This window comes from Anopheles gambiae, chromosome 2 (assembly GCF_943734735.2).
Source record: "Anopheles gambiae chromosome 2, idAnoGambNW_F1_1, whole genome shotgun sequence".
NCBI lineage: Eukaryota > Metazoa > Arthropoda > Insecta > Diptera > Culicidae > Anopheles > Anopheles gambiae.
In genome coordinates this window covers 37,988,669-38,006,472 of record NC_064601.1, presented here as the reverse complement: position 1 = coordinate 38,006,472, position 17,804 = coordinate 37,988,669, and the positions used below count along the sequence as shown (strand labels likewise).

General features: G+C 47.9%; 5 protein-coding genes across 7 annotated transcripts; 2 read left to right on the top strand and 3 right to left on the bottom strand.

Moving 5' to 3' along the window:
- Positions 1-332: 332 nt before the first annotated feature.
- On the bottom strand, positions 333-3,648 carry LOC3290852 (protein THEM6). Its single transcript, XM_560016.4, has 2 exons — positions 3,527-3,648; positions 333-1,141 (listed from the first exon to the last, which is right to left on the bottom strand). Exon 2 carries the CDS (start codon positions 1,136-1,138, stop codon positions 548-550), a length of 591 nt encoding a protein of 196 aa, XP_560016.4. The 5' UTR covers positions 1,139-1,141; positions 3,527-3,648; the 3' UTR covers positions 333-547.
- On the top strand, positions 1,391-3,172 carry LOC1270944 (nucleotide exchange factor Sil1). Its single transcript, XM_309679.6, has one exon. The coding sequence runs from the start codon at positions 1,575-1,577 to the stop codon at positions 2,937-2,939; it is 1,365 nt and encodes a 454-aa protein (XP_309679.6). The 5' UTR covers positions 1,391-1,574; the 3' UTR covers positions 2,940-3,172.
- LOC11176085 (protein THEM6) lies at positions 2,978-5,117 on the bottom strand. Its single transcript, XM_003436444.2, has 3 exons — positions 4,791-5,117; positions 4,290-4,445; positions 2,978-4,206 (listed from the first exon to the last, which is right to left on the bottom strand). Exons 2-3 carry the CDS (start codon positions 4,426-4,428, stop codon positions 3,773-3,775), a joined length of 573 nt encoding a protein of 190 aa, XP_003436492.2. The 5' UTR covers positions 4,429-4,445; positions 4,791-5,117; the 3' UTR covers positions 2,978-3,772.
- A 183-nt stretch (positions 5,118-5,300) lies between these two features.
- Positions 5,301-14,070, bottom strand: LOC1270946 (nucleolar and coiled-body phosphoprotein 1). Of its 3 annotated transcripts, none has more exons than XM_309681.5 (2): positions 13,654-14,070; positions 5,301-8,605 (listed from the first exon to the last, which is right to left on the bottom strand). In XM_309681.5, the coding sequence occupies exon 2, from the start codon at positions 8,600-8,602 to the stop codon at positions 6,896-6,898; it is 1,707 nt and encodes a 568-aa protein (XP_309681.5). In that variant the 5' UTR covers positions 8,603-8,605; positions 13,654-14,070; the 3' UTR covers positions 5,301-6,895. The 3 variants fall into 3 exon arrangements, with proteins under 3 accessions (XP_309681.5, XP_061505648.1, XP_061505647.1); XM_061649664.1 differs by lacking the exon at positions 13,654-14,070 and adding an exon at positions 8,686-8,943; XM_061649663.1 differs by lacking the exon at positions 13,654-14,070 and adding an exon at positions 8,691-8,942.
- A 293-nt stretch (positions 14,071-14,363) lies between these two features.
- Positions 14,364-16,497, top strand: LOC1270947 (thioredoxin domain-containing protein 9). The gene is made up of 3 exons (XM_309682.6): positions 14,364-14,524; positions 14,859-15,400; positions 15,482-16,497. Exons 2-3 carry the CDS (start codon positions 14,864-14,866, stop codon positions 15,590-15,592), a joined length of 648 nt encoding a protein of 215 aa, XP_309682.2. The 5' UTR covers positions 14,364-14,524; positions 14,859-14,863; the 3' UTR covers positions 15,593-16,497.
- Positions 16,498-17,804: the final 1,307 nt, after the last annotated feature.

Genomic DNA, 17,804 nt, shown 5'->3' with positions numbered 1-17,804 from the left:
TGATGAGAACGCACCGGACGGTGGGAAGGATGATAGCGAGCGCAAGATAGTGATCTTCTTGGACGAGAACCTGGTGAAGTATCTCATCACGTACGTCGATCTGCTCAAGCGTACCGTGGACAGTCGAGCGGACAGTCTGGGTGCGGACGACGGTGTAGCATTTCTTCCATTCGAGTGTTGAACGTTCTAGTGTTCCAGTCTGCTGTTAGCTGTTAGATAGGTTGCGCATAGTCAAGGGATAAATTATTATAATATAGGCAAAGTTCGGCTGCCGATGTATCATATACCTCAATAAAAACGGGCCACCGCAATCAGCAGGACACTCACTAACATTACGGAGCATTCCAAAACTTTATTGTCAAGGGAGCAGATCCTGAGATATGTGTGTGTGTATGAGTATGAGTTCACTTAAGCTTAATGTCTTGCATAGCAAGCAGGTTCCAATTTCCCAACAAAAAATGTACCCAACGAAAATACAAAACTAATGCCCACAATGGTAACCCGACAGTCACCGCTAAATTAATTCTCCCTAATCTATCAGCCGTTTCTACTTGTCCTTGCGCAGCTTCTGGCTGGACAGCTCGATCGAGTCGAGCCACAGATTCAGCTCTTCCGGCATCGGTGGCCGCTGCTCGGCACCGGGGAACTCCTTCATCAGCTCCAGCACGTCCACGTTGGTAATGCACTGCTTAGACATGGCGACGGCACGCACGAACCCATCGGCAAGCGTCACAAACTGTTGCTCCAGATAGATGGCCTTCTCGTCCCACCAGACCAGCTTGGTGGTGATTTTGTACGCGGTAAAGATGGGGATCGTTCGGCGATAGCGCACGCTCGACGCACCCTGGACGGCGCCGCCCCGCTTGGCCTTAATCTTGCCATAGATGCCCGTCAGCCCGTAAAAGTGGAAGCGTGCAAAGTCGAGCTCACGCAGATAGCGCGCATTGTTCATGTGGCGGATAAAGATGTCCACGTCCTGCGTAGTGCAGAGGCCGTAAATGGCCGTCTGGTCGGTCACTTTCCGTTTGCGCTGGAACAGCATACCGTACCCGAGGGTGGCCACACAGCGAAGGAAGTAGTTCACATCCCAGATCATGTACAGGACCAGCAGTCCAACCAGCAGGGCGCAGGAGAACATTTTCTGGAAAGTGAAAAGAACGTGTTTAATTTGAGATTTATTTTTAATTTATTTTATGAAAGTTTTTTTCATTCAAAAATTTACTTAAAGCAAACAACTACAGTAACCGTATCTAAAAAGAAAAAAGTCAATTTAATTGCCATTTCGAATAACGGCTCTTTTAAAACATCTGCTCGAACCCTGTTTTGTTTACAACGGCAACTGCTCGAACGGTGCCCCTGTTTGCTCCGTTCTGTCAAAACCGCTCGAACACACATCATAACCTCATTTATATGACGTGTACCAATTCCGAACGGCCAATTCCAAAACAGAACCATCGCCGGCAAGTAAACATGCCGATTTCATCAGATTCTTCGCAGAATATATAAAGTACATAGGCCAGGGACAGTGAAAATCTCACCTCATTCGTGCACGTTTATTAGATCCACCTTCAAACATGGATCTACCCGTCTGGAAACTCGCGCTAGTTTTAAGTGTACTTGTTGGTTCCATCAGTACAAAGGCAGGAACTGGTTCAAACGAACCGAAATTCGTCGCCACGCACGAATGGCAAGAGCTAAAGGAAGGACAACCGATCCCCCAGGGATTGCACGTAAGGATCAACCTGACCACTGGCAAAAAGGAGGCAAAACTGCTCGACCCCGCCGATGGTGGGCCTAGCACCGATTCGTCCCTTTCGATGGTACCCGGGGAGGAGCTAAAAGATCATCAGGCTGCTGGGGCGGGGGCGGCCAGTGACCCGCATACCGTGGCCGGTATGAAACTGGAAGCACTCCGGGAAGCGCTCAAAGACATTCCGGCAAACACGTACGAAGAGGACGAGGCAGAGGGCGGCGAGGCAGTGGGCAGCCGATTCAAAAGCTACGAACAGATCAAGCAAGAGCTGAAAGACGCCAATGTGGAGCTGAAGAGTGACAGCGAAATCATGACCGATCTATTCACCCGTTTCGAACGAGCGCTCCAGCACACACCGGCGGATCGGCAGGAGCTGGACGTACTGTTCGAAGATCTCGAATACCTGGCGCATCAGATCGACAACGCGCTCCAGTTCATCGACCGGGGCGGTGTGGAGAAAATCGTCTGGCCCAGCCTGAACCGCACCAGCGACGCGCAGACACGCACCAGAGCGCTCAAGCTGCTCGGCACGATCGTGCAGAACAATCCGAAGGCAAAGGTCGCCCTGGTCGAACGGAACGGTGGCCCTAACCTGCTGTCCGCCCTGGGGCGTGCCACGACGACGGACGAAATTTCGGCCGCCCTGTACGCGTTCGGCGGTTTGGTGCGCAAGTTCCCCTTCGCCCAGAAGCAGCTGCTCACGCCGCACGGCTACAGTGTGCTGTACGGAGTGTGGGAAAAGAAGGTCGAGCTGAAGGTGAAGGTGAAGGTGCTGCAACTGATCGCGGACGTGCTGGTGGACTATCGCAGCGCGATCGCAGCGGCGGGCGAGAACGACGCAACGACCCGGGAGCAGTACCGCTCGACGAAGCTGCTCGAGGGGCTGGAGAGGACGGAGTTTTGCAAACACTCGGCTGCCTTCTTTCACCAGCACAAGGCGGCATTAATACCCGAGGACAATCTTACCGATGAGACGGTGAAAGCCCTGCACGCTTGCCGCCACCAGCTCTGCCACGAACCGTGGTCCCAGTGTCCGCTGTTCCGGCACACGCTGCTGGTGCTGCGCAACAATCTGGACCACCGGTTGGACGAGGACGTGGAGTTGGTGGAGTACAGAAGAGAGATTAAGCGCAGTATCGACGAACTGGTGGTGGATTTGTACGGTCAGCCAAAGGATGAACTGTGAGCGAAGCGTACTGTGGCGCTCACATTAGGCAGATACTCTCACTGTGTTACAAAGCAACTATATTTATATAGCCAAATGAACGAACATTTGTTGTATAGGACTGATTATGTTAATTAGAAAGTTTGTATTGTGCTTTATCGTTTCCCAGATGCGCCCACAACCGGTAGATAGGTCGACAATATAGACCGGAACCGGTTGCTTAGGTCACGAATAAAATTAAATGTTCACTTCCACATTGTTGTCTCACGGTTTCCGTTGCAAATTTACACAAAACATTGAGGAACCATCGTCTTCGTATTGAATTGTAGCTCAAATTGACTAGAGAATAAATAAATCCCCAACAACTCCCCGACTGCTCCGTTATTACACATTACTTTATGCTGTCTCACGGTTTGTTTTGGACTTTATCCCCCACTCAAAATGAGGAGGTTTACATATCCAAAGGTTACTTGGATACCTATTGGCTAGTTACAGTGGCGTTTCACATGACAAACAGTTCAGTTAACAGTTAATTATACACACTGTACGATATATCTAGCAAAAAGCTCACAATATCGGTGCAAAATTATCTAAAATCAACTTCTTACCGTGATTGATTGACTACTGCACAGGTGCACACTCAGCAGAAACCGTTCCACAACTATTGATGCTTCGTGTGCCTGCAATGCCACGAAAACCTACCCTTCGCTTTCTCTAACGGGTGCCCAACGAACCTGTTGGTTATGTGTTTGTCTTCGCGGTTACACACACACACACGGACGATCGACTGCACTTCTTACCTGGCCAGTCGACGGCGATCGGTCAGAAGGAGAGAGCGAGACAGATCGATCGCTTCACTTGCGTAGCTGCTGACTGCTGGCCTCGTTCGACTCGATCCAGCCCTTCAGTACGGCCGGCTGTTCCGGTCGCTCGCGGCACTCGGGAAACTGCTGGACGTACTCGAGCAGATTTACGCCGATGGCTCGCTGGCGCGAGTACGCCACCGTCCGGATAAACCCATCGTGCAGCGTGATGAACTTGTGCTCGAAGTAGATGGACCGATCGTCCCACCAAACCAGCTGCGTCTCCACCTTGTACGCCTTGAAGATGGGCAGCATGCGCCGGTACCGCACCATACACTCGCCCTGCAGAAGGTTCTTCGCGTTCCCGAGCGGCCAGAACCGGGTCCGGCCGTACCAGTAAAACCGACAGAAGTCGAGCTCGCGCAGGTAGCGCCCATTGTTCATGTGGTTCAGCAGAAAGTCCACATCCTGCGTCGTGCAGAACCCTGCAAAAGGGAAGAAGCCGTAATAGCGATGTAATATTTCGCCCGTGTAAACTGTCCCCCACCCCTTCACAAGCACTACTCACCGTAAATTGTGTGCTTGTCCGTGACTTTGACCCTTCCCGGTAGCAGCAGCACGTGCACCACGGTGAAGAACGTCCGGATGAAATAGTTCACATCGCACACCGCGTACAGGAGCGCCACAAATACCGCCAGAGACCACATGTTGTACCACTGTTTGCCTTGGGGGAAAGTATACGATTGTTTAGCTGCCTATTAAAGAATGTGGATATGGATAAGTTTTGCTTCCAGCGCTACGCAAGGGCCCTTTAGCGCTCTGTCAAGTTGACAGAATTGCCGGGCTGTTGCCAAAACACGCGCATACGCATCGGCGAGCGACCTTGAAAACGATGTGAGTGCCTATTTCAAAATTCTCTTTCCACTCTTTTTTATTGCCGATGGCAGGGAAACCAAATTTCCATGCCACACTCGTCATACGAAATGGTAATGCGATTCAAATGGCCTCAAATATCGTATTTACACACTCGAAGCAAAACATTACCCAAAGGCGCTGCTTGGATACTTACCGTGTCGGTTGGAGTTGAGTTTGCAAAAGGGCGTTTAAGGGGGACGGTGGCAACCTTTATTCGTATATTGGCAGAGCACAGCTGACAACGGTCTTGCGATTAGATAACAATCCATCGTAACGATTAAGATATGCATGCTTATCGTGGAGATACTGAGTCAACCATCTTTAGTAAATTCGGTTGATGAATGGAGACTTTGGAAAGGCAAGCTCTTATCGCTAGCTATTCGTGGATCAGCGTGAAGGTAACGTTCAGGAAGGGCTCGGGCAGACCAAACCCCCTGCACAAATACATACCAAGAAAGGGGGATTTCAATTCCGGTCTTCCAGGTACGATTCAGGTAACATTGGAACCTCCGAATGGCGTTCGAACGGACTAGCCTACTGAGAGTAATCTTCCAATTAAACAATCAAATACACTCTTCACTGCCAACTAGATCAACGAAGGTCGCTGCATAGCAACGGTTACCCCAGCTCATACGAAATATAAATAAAAATCTTACATTGAATGTTTGCTCTTTTTTTGGTTTTATTAATCATTTTGTGATATGTTTATAATTCTTTTTTTGCAAAATTCGACCCCATTCACAACATTGTGCTGGCGCTGTGTTATAAAAGATCGCTATTTCGTTACCTCATCTCGCACTCGCGAGTAAAGTGATTGTTTCCTATGCCTACTATTCCAGAGCACGTGTTTTCTACCACTAAGTATATCGTTCCCTATAAAAGGGATATTGTAATGTAGCGCATGTATCGCAAATCTCAATATGATGCCACCGCAAACACGCACAAAAACACAAAAAAAAACACACATTTATATTTCATGCTACTGATAGGTTTGAAGAGAGACACTCAACTGTGTTTTGCACAACCACCTACTAATGTGTTTCGTTCCATACGGTCGCATACGGAAGACGGACACCGCCCTCAGCTAAATACGTTTCGCTTCCTTCGTTCACCTCATTGAGAGAGATTGTTGCACATTCCATAGTGTAGCTGGGATTGCAGCTGAAACAAACCCGAAACCCGATTAGGGAGGAGGAAGCAGTCACCGTTTTTTTTTGTTTTCTAAAATGTGATTTCTTTGCGTATGCACACGCACATTCGATGGGGAGAGCACTACTCTGTTACGCTGTAAGGTTTCGTTTATTTTGAGCATTCGGTTGTATTTTTTGGGCGGGTTTTTTTTTTGTCTACTGCCACAAGTTTGCATGCATTGCTGTTTATCTGATAAAAACAAAAACGCAAAATCGTTTTCTCTCTTATCTGCTACTACACCTACGCGCCTTCCTAAAATATTTCTGATTCCTGTTTTATGATTCTGAGCCGCCGAAGAACATGTATACATACATAGCATCTAATTATCATCGTATTTCATCGTTGAACCAGAGTGTCCCAATCCCTTTGTACCAATATTATTTTTGCAAACATCGTGTGTATGATTTGTTTTGATAGCTAATTCCTTCAAATGCTGTTTTTTTACGCGCTAATTGCTCTTTCAATATTTTTTGTTGTTTCTTTTTCCGTTTTTCTCAAAATAAGAATGTTTACCAAAACACTGTGAGCTAACGCAACGAAACTTCTTTTCTCTATCAGCAATGTTACGAGTTTGCAGTAGCAAGAAATCACGAACAACTGAATCGACGGCGGCCCCTTGCTCCTAGTCTAATGTAGTGAAAACAAACAGCTAGTTGAAAAAATATACATGCTACTTCTACATGTAAATAAAAGAATATGTTGATAAACAGCAAACCGTTAGCAGCAGTTTTGTGACAAACCCCTTTCTCTCTCTTTGTGGTGTAAATGTGATTATTGTTTCCGGATGTATGTTCTTCTTTACGCGCGAATTCCATTGCCATTAAAATCCGGGAAATGTAGGATTGGGATTGAGACGTGGGGAAGGGACACACAGAAGACACAACAAATACAAATGCGACACACACCAACCATCCCGAACCGAGAAACACGGTGAGCGAGAGGAATTCATTGCGAAGGAGGAGGTGCGCGCTGGGCGGGAGATACACCGCAAAGGGAATCGCCGCCCGACCACGTGGTGTGCTGTGCCGATGTTCCGATGGATTATGCCCGTGCGCTACTGTTGTCGCCTTACATAATACTACACCACTGTTTCGGCTGCTGCGGCTGATCGGTGACGATCTTCACCTCGACCTCATCATCTTCGGCGACGGAGGAGGAAGATTCCTGCTGCTGCTGCTGCTGCTGCTGTCCCTCGGCGCCCTCCTTCTGGCCGTCAGCAACTGGCGCCGTGGTATCGTCGCTCTTTTCCGCTCCCTTGCCAGATACAACGTCAACGTCCATCGCGCCGGCACCATCCGCTTCCTTCTGGGGCGTGACGCTGGCCGTGGTGGTGGTAGCCTCGGCGGTGACCACCTTCGACGCGTCCTCCTCGTCGACGGCCAGTGCGCGGGGTGTACTTTGCAGCTTGACGCGCGACAGCCGGTTCTTCAGCATCGTCACCGGGGTGGCCACCATGCCGAGGAAGCCGCTGAAATCGAGCCGAGCGCGCTTCGGGCTGTCGATGACCGGCTCGTCCGAGGTCGACTCGGGCGTCATGTCCTTGCGCTTGCGGGTGGCCGATCCCGGCGTACGGAGCAGCATACTGTCGCTGCCAATTTCCGAACCGACCGTTACGTTCATGCTGGAGATGGAATCGTTGTGCGGGTCGGCGGTCGAGCGACGCGGATGCGTGAACTTGATGTCGCTGATCGGGCGCGTCGACCGGCGACCGGAGATGGAACGGAGCGGTCGCCCAATCAGCGATTCGCCAGCGGTCGGTGTCGATGGTGCGTCCACTTTCGGCGAGCGATTCTTCTCCGACTCATCGCCAGCAGCAGCAGCAGCGGACGCGGTCTTCTTGTTCGGCGAGCCAGCCGTTTGTTCCGGCTCGGCAGTAGCGGTGCCGCCGCTCGGTTTCGGCTGTGTCTTGCCGCTCGCCTTGAACGGGCTGACACGGGCCTGCGCTTGTGGTGCAGCTTTCGGCATCTTCGACTTGGCGGCGCTCGAGCGGGAAGGCGTGGCGGAACCCTCCTCCATATCCCACGGTTCCAGCAGCAGCGATTCCATCTCCTCACCATCGGAACAGAATCCTTTGAGGGTTTTCTCCGTCAGCAGCGAGCTTTCCAGATTGGTAGTCTTTTCCGATTTCGGTTGCTGCGACGTTTCCATCGTTTTGTTGGCCGGTGCCGCTTCTTCCACCGTTTGTTTCTGCTGTGCGCGACCACTTGATCGAGGGCTGTCGCGTACCTTTGCAGTGCCTTCGGCAGCTGGAACTGAAGGCTGCTGCTGCTGTTGTTGCGATGCTGCCGCCGTTTCTGTCTTCTTGGCACCGCTCTCCCCGGTGGAGTTCTTCCGTTGCGAGGTTCCATTCTTCTCGACGCTTGCGGCCAGCTGGGAACCGTTTGTGGCGGACCGGTTCGTAGCGCTGTTTGCTGAAGCGGCTGGCTGCTGCTGCTGCTTCATGCCATACATATGGTCCGACTGGACCTGCTTCTGCCCGGACGACCCATCGGTAGCCCCGGCAGTGCCAGGATATACCACGGCCGTCTGTGGTACGGATCCATCGTTGCCGGGTGTACCGAAGCCACCGCCGCTACCGATCGCGACCGGTATCTGTGATTGCTTAGCGCCGCCACCCTTTGCCGCCCGGCCAACCGATCCGCCGGCTCCGGTCGTACCGCTGCCGTTAGTGGCGGTCGGTGTCGTCGTCGCACCGGCGGGCATGTTGCCGAATCCCTGGTACACCTGCGGCGTACGACGTCCGGATGTGGTTTGGTTCGAAACTTGCAGTGACATTTTCTAAAAAAAGAAAGAAACGGACAAACGGTTTAAAAATTGAAATACTTCAGCGTACGATTTTTGCCCTGCGACAACACAACCATACTCGACACTCTGTGTATCTTGGGAGAGAGGCTAGAGAGACAAATTGAGACGCGGTCAGACAAAATGTCGCGTAGTTCCCCCCGGGGCGCGTTAATCAGTGAGTTACGCTCGGCTGTTCGCTCATCCGTGATGATGTGTGGCGGGCGACTCTATCTACATTTAGCCCGGTTCGGTTGGTTCGGTTGGAGCGTGCTCGCATACTTTGTGCTCTATATACAGCAAGCGTATGCGTGTATAGCATATGTGGGATCGGTAACACCACCACCACCACACAGAAATACACCAACACGGTCAGTCAATGCGCATTTGCGCGGTCGCTATGGTGCGATAGAAATCGCGCCGGCAAAAAAAGCACGGCCTACCGGTCTGTACATAGCAAAGGAACGCTTCAAACAGCATTTCAGTCAGGTGGCAAACAAAGCATCAAAGCATTGGACTATAAAGAACATCCAGTCCTCAATGGGGCAAAACAAATCTAGTTTTAGTCTCTATTTAGTAAGGTCTTTCGCAATATATTAGACGACAGTGACTATTTCCATTACACGTGTAGCACTACTGTTTAGACCGACTGTATGCCTTACACACCCAGAGGCCGGCCAGCACATAATGGCATTGTTTCGCTGCCAAACAACATTTCGCGCCGCTGCGTTCTTCCTGCGATCGTGAACGCAAACACCCAAAGAACCACGGCAGGGGTTCTCTACTCTCCCCGTCACTCCCCCCCCCCCCCCATTCACCAACCTTATGTGAGTGTGTGTTGGTGAGTCCGCGTGTTTTACATAGTAATTACCGCCAATGGAACGTAGCCTCCTTTCCTGGCTCACCCTCTTGGTTCAATTATGGCCCCAATCATTCTTCGTGGATTGTAAAAGAAAAAAATGTATACAAAATTGGCTAAGTACACTCTCTTACTGCGCGTTGTACCCATCCACCCACCCACTCTTCCCTATCGAAATGAATCAAAACCATTGGAAAGAATTCAAAATCAAAGCAACATAAAATCGCGAAATAATACTGCCGTGCACACACACATACAGATCCTCCCAACACGGCCTCTTTATCAAGTCGAACCGGCATCACATACACATACCCCTTCTACTACTCCACCCCAGTTGTTTCTGCCGTTGTTTCGAACCCTTCAGGGAGATTTAAATGGCTCTCGCAGAAGGGCAGGGAGGAAGTGGAAATGATTCTTTTATTTTGTCACTCACTGCACACCCATTCGTCTGGCATCCACACCCACCGATTGGCGCTGGGGTTCGATTGTTGCTTGCAAGGTTTCACCCACTAAACCCCCCCCCCACCCCCACTCCCCTTAGACAAAAGTGAACTCGAATGGATGTGTAAAACCCGATCGAGTGTTTCATTTTAATCTCTGTCTTTTGATTCTGAAGCAGAAGCATTGCGAAAGCCAGCAAAAACTAGCGAGACTCTCTGCAGCATTTTGGTGGGATGTTCTTGGCAATGTGAAGGAAGAAAAAGACCCTCGCCTCCTTTGTCGGATTACGTCAGGAAAAAAGGCGGCATTTCATTTAAACTATTTCGCATCATACAGTCTAGAGCCGCATTTGCATTCCCCTACGCCAACCGGTATGTGGTGTGCTATGTTGTTATTGAGATGCACATTCATTACGGCGTATGGGGTTTATGGCAGAGAGAAGGTGATTTTTTCTCCCCTTGAATGTTGTAACCCTACCTTCCCTCTCATTTAAATCTCTTTCCTTCCAACCAAATAAATCGTTTGCAACAAAAAACAAACCCACTCTTGCCCAAAACGTGCCCAGCGCGGTCAATAACACACGCCAGGGAAGCGACCAAATTCAACTTTTTCTTAAAATATCATCCACACACACACACACACACACGGGCAAGTATCACCTGTGCAGCATGCCCCGGAGGTGTCCATGTGTTGGCATGTTGCCTCGTGACGAGAATATTGCGTACTCGATAGACGGGAAGACGAGCCGCGCGGCCTACTATGCTTACGTAAATATTTACGGAAAAGAACGACGTTGTTTGTGAAGCATCATCTCGCGAGCCGATAACACCTTTACTTGATCATTTTCCCGCCACTCAAAGAGAGGGTGAATCGTCGTTATAAAGAAAGTGAAGCTCAACATACACACCCACCAACCCATCGCAAGAGGAAGCGCAACAATTCGTTTGACCATGACCGTTCGCAAGCAAAGCGAAGGAAAGCAAGGGGGCAAAACAAATCGATACCACCAGTTTTAGTGCAGAATTCGCACATGCTTCGTTAGCGCTTCCCCACACAGCCGTGGGCGAAATAATCTAAGAAGGCGTCGTCGCCGTCTGCGTTGTCATGGTCGCGGTTCGCTAATTTTTACCATTTGTACGAAAGCACCGTTTGCAGCGTTTTTGCGCTTTTGTTTTGCGTTGTTTTTCCTGACACAGTTAATGGCCCGATAATCGATGCTTTGCTGTCCTCCGGGGGGAATGCGTACAGTGGCCACACCGGTGTGGCAGGGCTGCACATATTTTAAAGCGACGTGCCACCAGCACGCACATAAATGCGTGTGTGAGTGTGTGTATCGTACGCACGTTTTCGAATCTAAATTCGTCATCCGTCAAATCCGCGCGCGCGGCCAAATCGAAACGGGCATGCTCTGGGATGAGGTATGTAAATCCTTTGCGAAAGGGACGAAGAGCTTAGCACGATGGTTTTCAAAACCAACAGAACCACACACGGGGCAGTTTGACAACATTTGCTTGCCGCAATCGCCTGCCAGCTACTGTTAAAGTGTGGTGATTGAGTTTATAAATAACACCATAATGAGCCGGGCTCTCAAGACGGTGTGTGACGAACGATAGACTAGAGTGTGTGTAATTTTCTTCTTTTATTTTTGCAAAGCGATACTGTCCCCTGGCTGTCTCTCGTAAACATACACGAGTAGGCTGATTTGAGAACTACACGGTTTCAGCTATTAACGGATATCACGTGTTGTTGAAATACCGCGTGGTAGGCATTTACAGACGTAACACTCACACGCGCTTTCGGCGTTTGCGTATACGCATCGTAGCATCAATGAATTTATTTATTTATTTATTTATCTTTTTAGTGTAAGGTTTTTTTCAAATAAGTTGAATAATTTTCTCAAATTTGAATAAATAAAAATTACATTATTTATTTACATTAAATTAACAACTTTTCATCACTAATAAAACAGACTCCTAATTATATTTTATCTTTGCGTTTCCCCAAAAAAAAAGGTGTTGATTGTGAAATGGCGCGCAAAAGTTAACTTGTTGGTGTGTGCCTCATGTTTTAATTCCCCCTTAATTCCACACTGTAACTGAGACACGCGGGAATGTTTACAAACAAGGCACGAGGGCTCAAGACCTCGTTTCTTCTTTTCAGCGTGACACTTGTCCGAAAGGGTCCGTGTCCGTGACCAAACACTTCAATCTCGTTTTTTTTGCTCTGAGTTCGTTCGGGATGGTGCCGTTTCTTCTCACCCTTCTCTCGGTGAAAAAGAAAGGCAAAGAAAAAGCCGTTGAACAGCTTTCCATTTTTCCCTCCAATCGTGGATTCTCTTCAATTAATAAAAGATGCTGCGACAGCATTTTGAGCTTCGCATTACACTAACATGCTAGTGAAATACAATGAGCAAAAAACCCCAATTTCCATAATTCAAAAAAGCATCAATTGGCATCGTTGTGAATGGCAGCATTCTGAGTATTAAAAACAATTTTGCGCTCAACAACTGGCCTGCGACGCGCATTGGGTTCTTTTTTTCATAGATCTTTGCTTTCATTATCTCCCGATCGTCTCAAGCAAGACGGGCCAGTCGGGACGTGGATGGACGGGCGGCAGCTTAATTAATGTTCCCGTTCTTTGTATTCGTTTTTGCTGCGATATTTCCTGAACACAGCAAACAGACACATACACACCTACCGGCCAACATGGGAGGGACCCACATACCAACGCATCTTTCGCCTCTCTGTGTATGGTGTTGCAAACACCATAAAAGTGAGCATAAAACATCCTTGCTGCTCTTCTGTACCACCACCGTGCGAGCATACGAAAGTGTTCGCTACTGGGCAAGATCACTCACGCACACCACCACAACACAACGGAAGGGAACACGCACACACATACACACTCACACCTAGCACAAACCGTTCATAGTTAACCGTCCAAGCAACCCGGGTACAGCACATAGAACTCGCTTCTGGATTGCTTCTACGATTTGATGATTCGATGCTCATGCGTTAACAATTCCCCGACTTCATTCTGCAAACATAACAACTGTGCCTTTCGCGACATAATAACCCACGTAAAGTGCAGCAACATCATCTCCTCCGGACGAGGGACACTTTCGCGCGACACGAGCCCTTTACGGCGCCGCACCACACACAAGCGCCATTTTCATTTGAAACATACATACGGCAGCTATCCTTTTCGCGCACACTGCGCTATTGCCATGGCGAACCAAACATCCACTGCGTCTCTGGTCGTCGTTTTGCCCACTTTTCAGCACGGAAAAAGTTTGACCTTTCTCGGCAAGAGAGCCCGCGAAATGTGTACCCGTAACGCGCGCACATCCCAGCCCCCCCGGTTTGCCACAGGTTGCCAGTGAAAGAAAAACAAAAATAACCTAAAAATAAAACTTCCGTGCCCAAGGAACGCTACCCCTGTGGTGCGTTCGAGGCTGGGCCCGTGTGTAGATTTATCAGCGACTACTACCCTTTTCAGCTACTGCAGTAAGGGCGCTTGTGGGAGCGTTTTTTGTTAACATTCTTTTTAATGTACAGAACGTTTGAGGTACATTTCCGAGTTTTTCATCGATGCCTTCAATCACGCACGCACACACACATACATACACACGATTACAATACCACAAAGTTGGTATCAGAAGCCCACACTTGCTGCCTACTGCCACAGCGTATTCCTCTATTATCGGCAATGTTAAACAATAGCTTCAAACCATACCTAAACTTACTTGTTTCAATTCTATTTCGTTTTTCTCTCTTTGTGTTAACGGATTTCCGCTCGATTCCTGCACGAACGCCAACAGAAGACAAAAAAAAAACCGGTAACAGAGCACGGGAAAGACAGACGACAATTGCACACACAGGCACACACGCTCACACACACACACACGGAAGACGACGCGCGGACTTGTTCACTGAACTGAATATTGCTGCAGCAATTTGCAAACGGGTAGCGAGGTCTCGGATAACTTAATTCGTACAATAATCCAATGCTCACACTTTGTTCGCGGAGAGTTCACGGTTTTTCAGCAGTGCAATCGAAAGCCAAGCGAAAGATTAGCGAAAAAAGCGCACACGCACAGCAACGCACTCCGTCCGTTCTGTTCAACGATTCGATTTTTTGTAATTTGTCAAAGTCGTTACGAAGGCCCCTGTACACGAGCAGTGGTGCAGCAGCAGCCGCAGGTTGATTGAATCGATCAACGAGGGAAGCTGTCAAATCGCTTGCTTTGTGGGGGTTTCGATTTTGAGTGTATTTTAAATAGGAAAATATAATATTTAGTTATTTGTTTAGCATGTAAATATTTCCACCCTTTTTCCAGTAAAGTTTAAAATGATTACATGCTCGTTTATTTAAAAATCAAGAAAGAAACTCCATAATCTACATCATTTGTCGTGCGACGAAAAGCCCACTGTGCCACGGTGCTCGGTGTGGGTCGACATCAAGTCGACATTTGTGGAACTGTCAGTAGAAAGAGACGCAGTAGCGTGAAGAGCAGGAGGGCATGAATCACATACCCACAGAAGCGAAAAGTAGAAGAAAGCTAACGGGACGGTAGATTGTAATTCAGTAACTATTTTACAGAAACGTCGCAAATTGTAAGTATTTCGGGCGGTGGGAAGCTATTTTCAGCCCTTTGCCATCCTCCGATGCACGTGAGTGTGGGGTAATGTCGGGGCATTAGCGTTATTTTATCAAATTACGATCAGATGCCCCCCCGTCACGAATGTGGGTTCGGTGGTGCACGTCGATCGAAAACCAACGGGACGACCGGCCTTTGCACGCAAGGCGTAGGCCGCTCCCGTACGTTTGTACGTGTGTGTGTGTGTGTGTGCATCATTTGGTTTCGCACTCGCTATATCGTGTTCCGTTTTATTCACGAATCCGTTTCCAATTCGTGGTCTTGTCTCATTTCCCTCCCCCCATGCCCAGCAATCATGGAGCAGCTCATACAGAACCAAATGATCTCGGCCGCCGTCCAGCTGGAGAAGCATCTGGACAGTGAGCTGGACCGGCTGGAGACGCTGAACGCGGACGATCTGGACAAGCTGCGGGAACAGCGCATCCAGCAGATGAAGAAACAGGCCCAGCAGCGGCAGGAGTGGAAAAACAACGGCCACGGCGAGTACGCGGAGCTGGCGGACGAGAAGGAGTTCTTTGCGATATCGAAAAAGTCGCCCAACATCGTGTGCCACTTCTATCGCGACTCTACGCCCCGCTGCCGGATCGTCGATATGCACCTGAAGGTGCTGGCCACCAAGCATCTGGAGGCGCGGTTTTGCAAGGTGAATGCGGAACGGTGCCCCTTCCTCACAGAGCGCCTCCGGATCAAGGTGATACCGAGCATCGCACTGATAAAGGACAGCAAAACGAAGGACTACATCGTCGGCTTTACCGATCTGGGCAACTGTGACGACTTCAGCACCGAGATGCTCGAGTGGCGCATTGCCCAGTCCGGTGCGATCGAGTACAGTGTAAGTGGGGGGTCTTGTACATGTGGCTCGCTGGTACGGGTTAACCCAACATCATCCTCTCTCCCGCTTTCCTTTTTTTAGGGCGATCTCTTAACTCCACCGGATGTGAAAAAGCAAAAGAAACCGACCAACATGAAGACGATCCGTGGCGGATACGATTCCGATGATTCTGACATTGACTTCGATGATTAAGACACATTCGTGCGCGTGTGTGTGTGTCCGCTCCGGTGAGTGGACGGCGAGAGAAAGACATAGGTGGCAATCGTTCGGCGTGGTTGCGATAGGTGAGATGGGGGTAGGGTGCATGTGTGAAATTTGTCTCGATATTCTCGAGAATCACCGCGAATAAGTATCTAGTTACAAAATTGTGCAAAACACTCTCCCTCCCACACACACCCATCCCTCTTCCCTTGGTCGTGTCCCGAAATGATCGTGTGTGGCGCCGTTAACTATTGCTTCGAATTAATATTAACTAAAACTTCTAGGAAATAGTACCGAGTTATCAAAATCATCCCCCGTGCCGCGGGGGCACAAACGTCTTTTCTCACGTAGTGAGACGAACAATCTTATCAAGCGTCGAGAAAGGTGACCGCTAAGCTAGGCAGAGAACAAAAGAACAAGCATTTGAGGAAGGGAGCTTTATTTTAGTTTGTTTCCGTTCGAGATATAGGTTAACAAAATTTTACCACAGTATTTAACGTAATGGTCCACTGCACGCATTTAGTAACGTATGAGTTCATTATTAACATTCTCTAACCTGCAGAAGCGAGTGGGGCAACGGGCATTACAGCACTGTAATGCTGGCCTGCATCGGCTTCATTATTTATACAAAGAAAAGCAATCAAAACAAAAAATGCAGCAAGCAAGGCAGCGAACATTGGCGAATGCATGGCGGCGTGCCTCCGCTACCCGTTCCCGCACAAGCAACATTCACACTACCTGGGCCCGGCAACCAATGCTTGATTCTGATTATAGGCTACTTCGGAACGTAACAAGGATACAATTCTTATGCTTACACTAATCGTAAAGAGATGTACTCATTATAGGTTGAATAAATCACCCAAGGAAGTGTTCTTCTAGTACTATGATTTGTACAACGATTGCGATTTTAGATTTTATTGCATTGTGTTTTGCAGAGAAAAGCTATGAAATGAGAATCTTAGTTATGTTGGTGCCGAATTTCATGCAACGAACAGTAACAAAAATGGGCTATGAATATACGCTCTGCCTATTCTGAGGCCGCACGTGGTTCGATTCGTAATCTGGAGGACAGTTTCTCAATTTCTTCTTGAACACAAACTCAAGGGATTTGCTGTTGAAACTTAATAAATTATATGTAAATGAATGATGATTGTTATGCTACACAAGATAAGCAATTTTTTTACCCGATTCTTTAAACAATTGATAGAAACAGATTAATTTTTAATCATTTTTATGTCACCAAAATGGTTCATTTTATCGTTTGTTGATATCGATGAGTGAACAACTCAACCAATGATTGTAAACGTAGTGCTTAGCACAGTGGGCGCTTCGCTCTGGACAAAACAGTTTTTAATTCCTTTATTTTTTGTTTGTTGCAATGTAAAAATAGGGTAACTGTACCAGTTTTCGGCAGTGTACCTATTTTCGGCAGGGTAGCTAAAAACGTGAAATTCTGCACAAATGCGGTAAAAAATTTCACAAAATACAATTTTGTAGTGAAGGTGTACTTATTTGATATTCACATACGAAGTTTCACACCATTTCATTACGTATTTTCCAAAATATCAAATAAATTGTGCTTTTTTTCGGCAGCTTTGCTGTCAGCCACTCGTTCGGCAGGTTTTGTGATTAAGAGAATCAGAACAGTAAAACAATGAAAAAGTGGTGTATATTAAAGATTTTATGCTTATTTAATTTATTCTAACTTGTTCGGAATTTTAAAATCACGATAAACAGGTTATTTTTTACTTTAAATGCTGCCGAAAATAGGTACACAGTAAATGTTCATTTTTGACAGCTCAATGTTGTGGGCTCGTGCCGAAACTCGGAACAATAACACACTTTGAATTTGGCTGAATATTCCTTTTAAAATTGATCAGAACACTACAATGCGTATGTCGACACATAATATGACCTTTCTTGTACCAAATATCACCAATTTTACGACAAACAATGCACTAACTTAAGAGAAAAATAAATATTTGTAAGCCAGTTCGCACCGTACGCTATAACCATCAAACTGTCAATGGCTGCTCTGTTTAAACGTCGCATCAAAATGGCTGTCAAAACGGGCCAAAATAAGCAACATAAAATTAATAATTAAAGTGCTTTTTAACACCAATCTTAGGAAAGTAAGAGTGTTAAATTGCTTTAAACATTTTTTTGTACATATTCACATTGATACAAACATTTTCTGACCCGT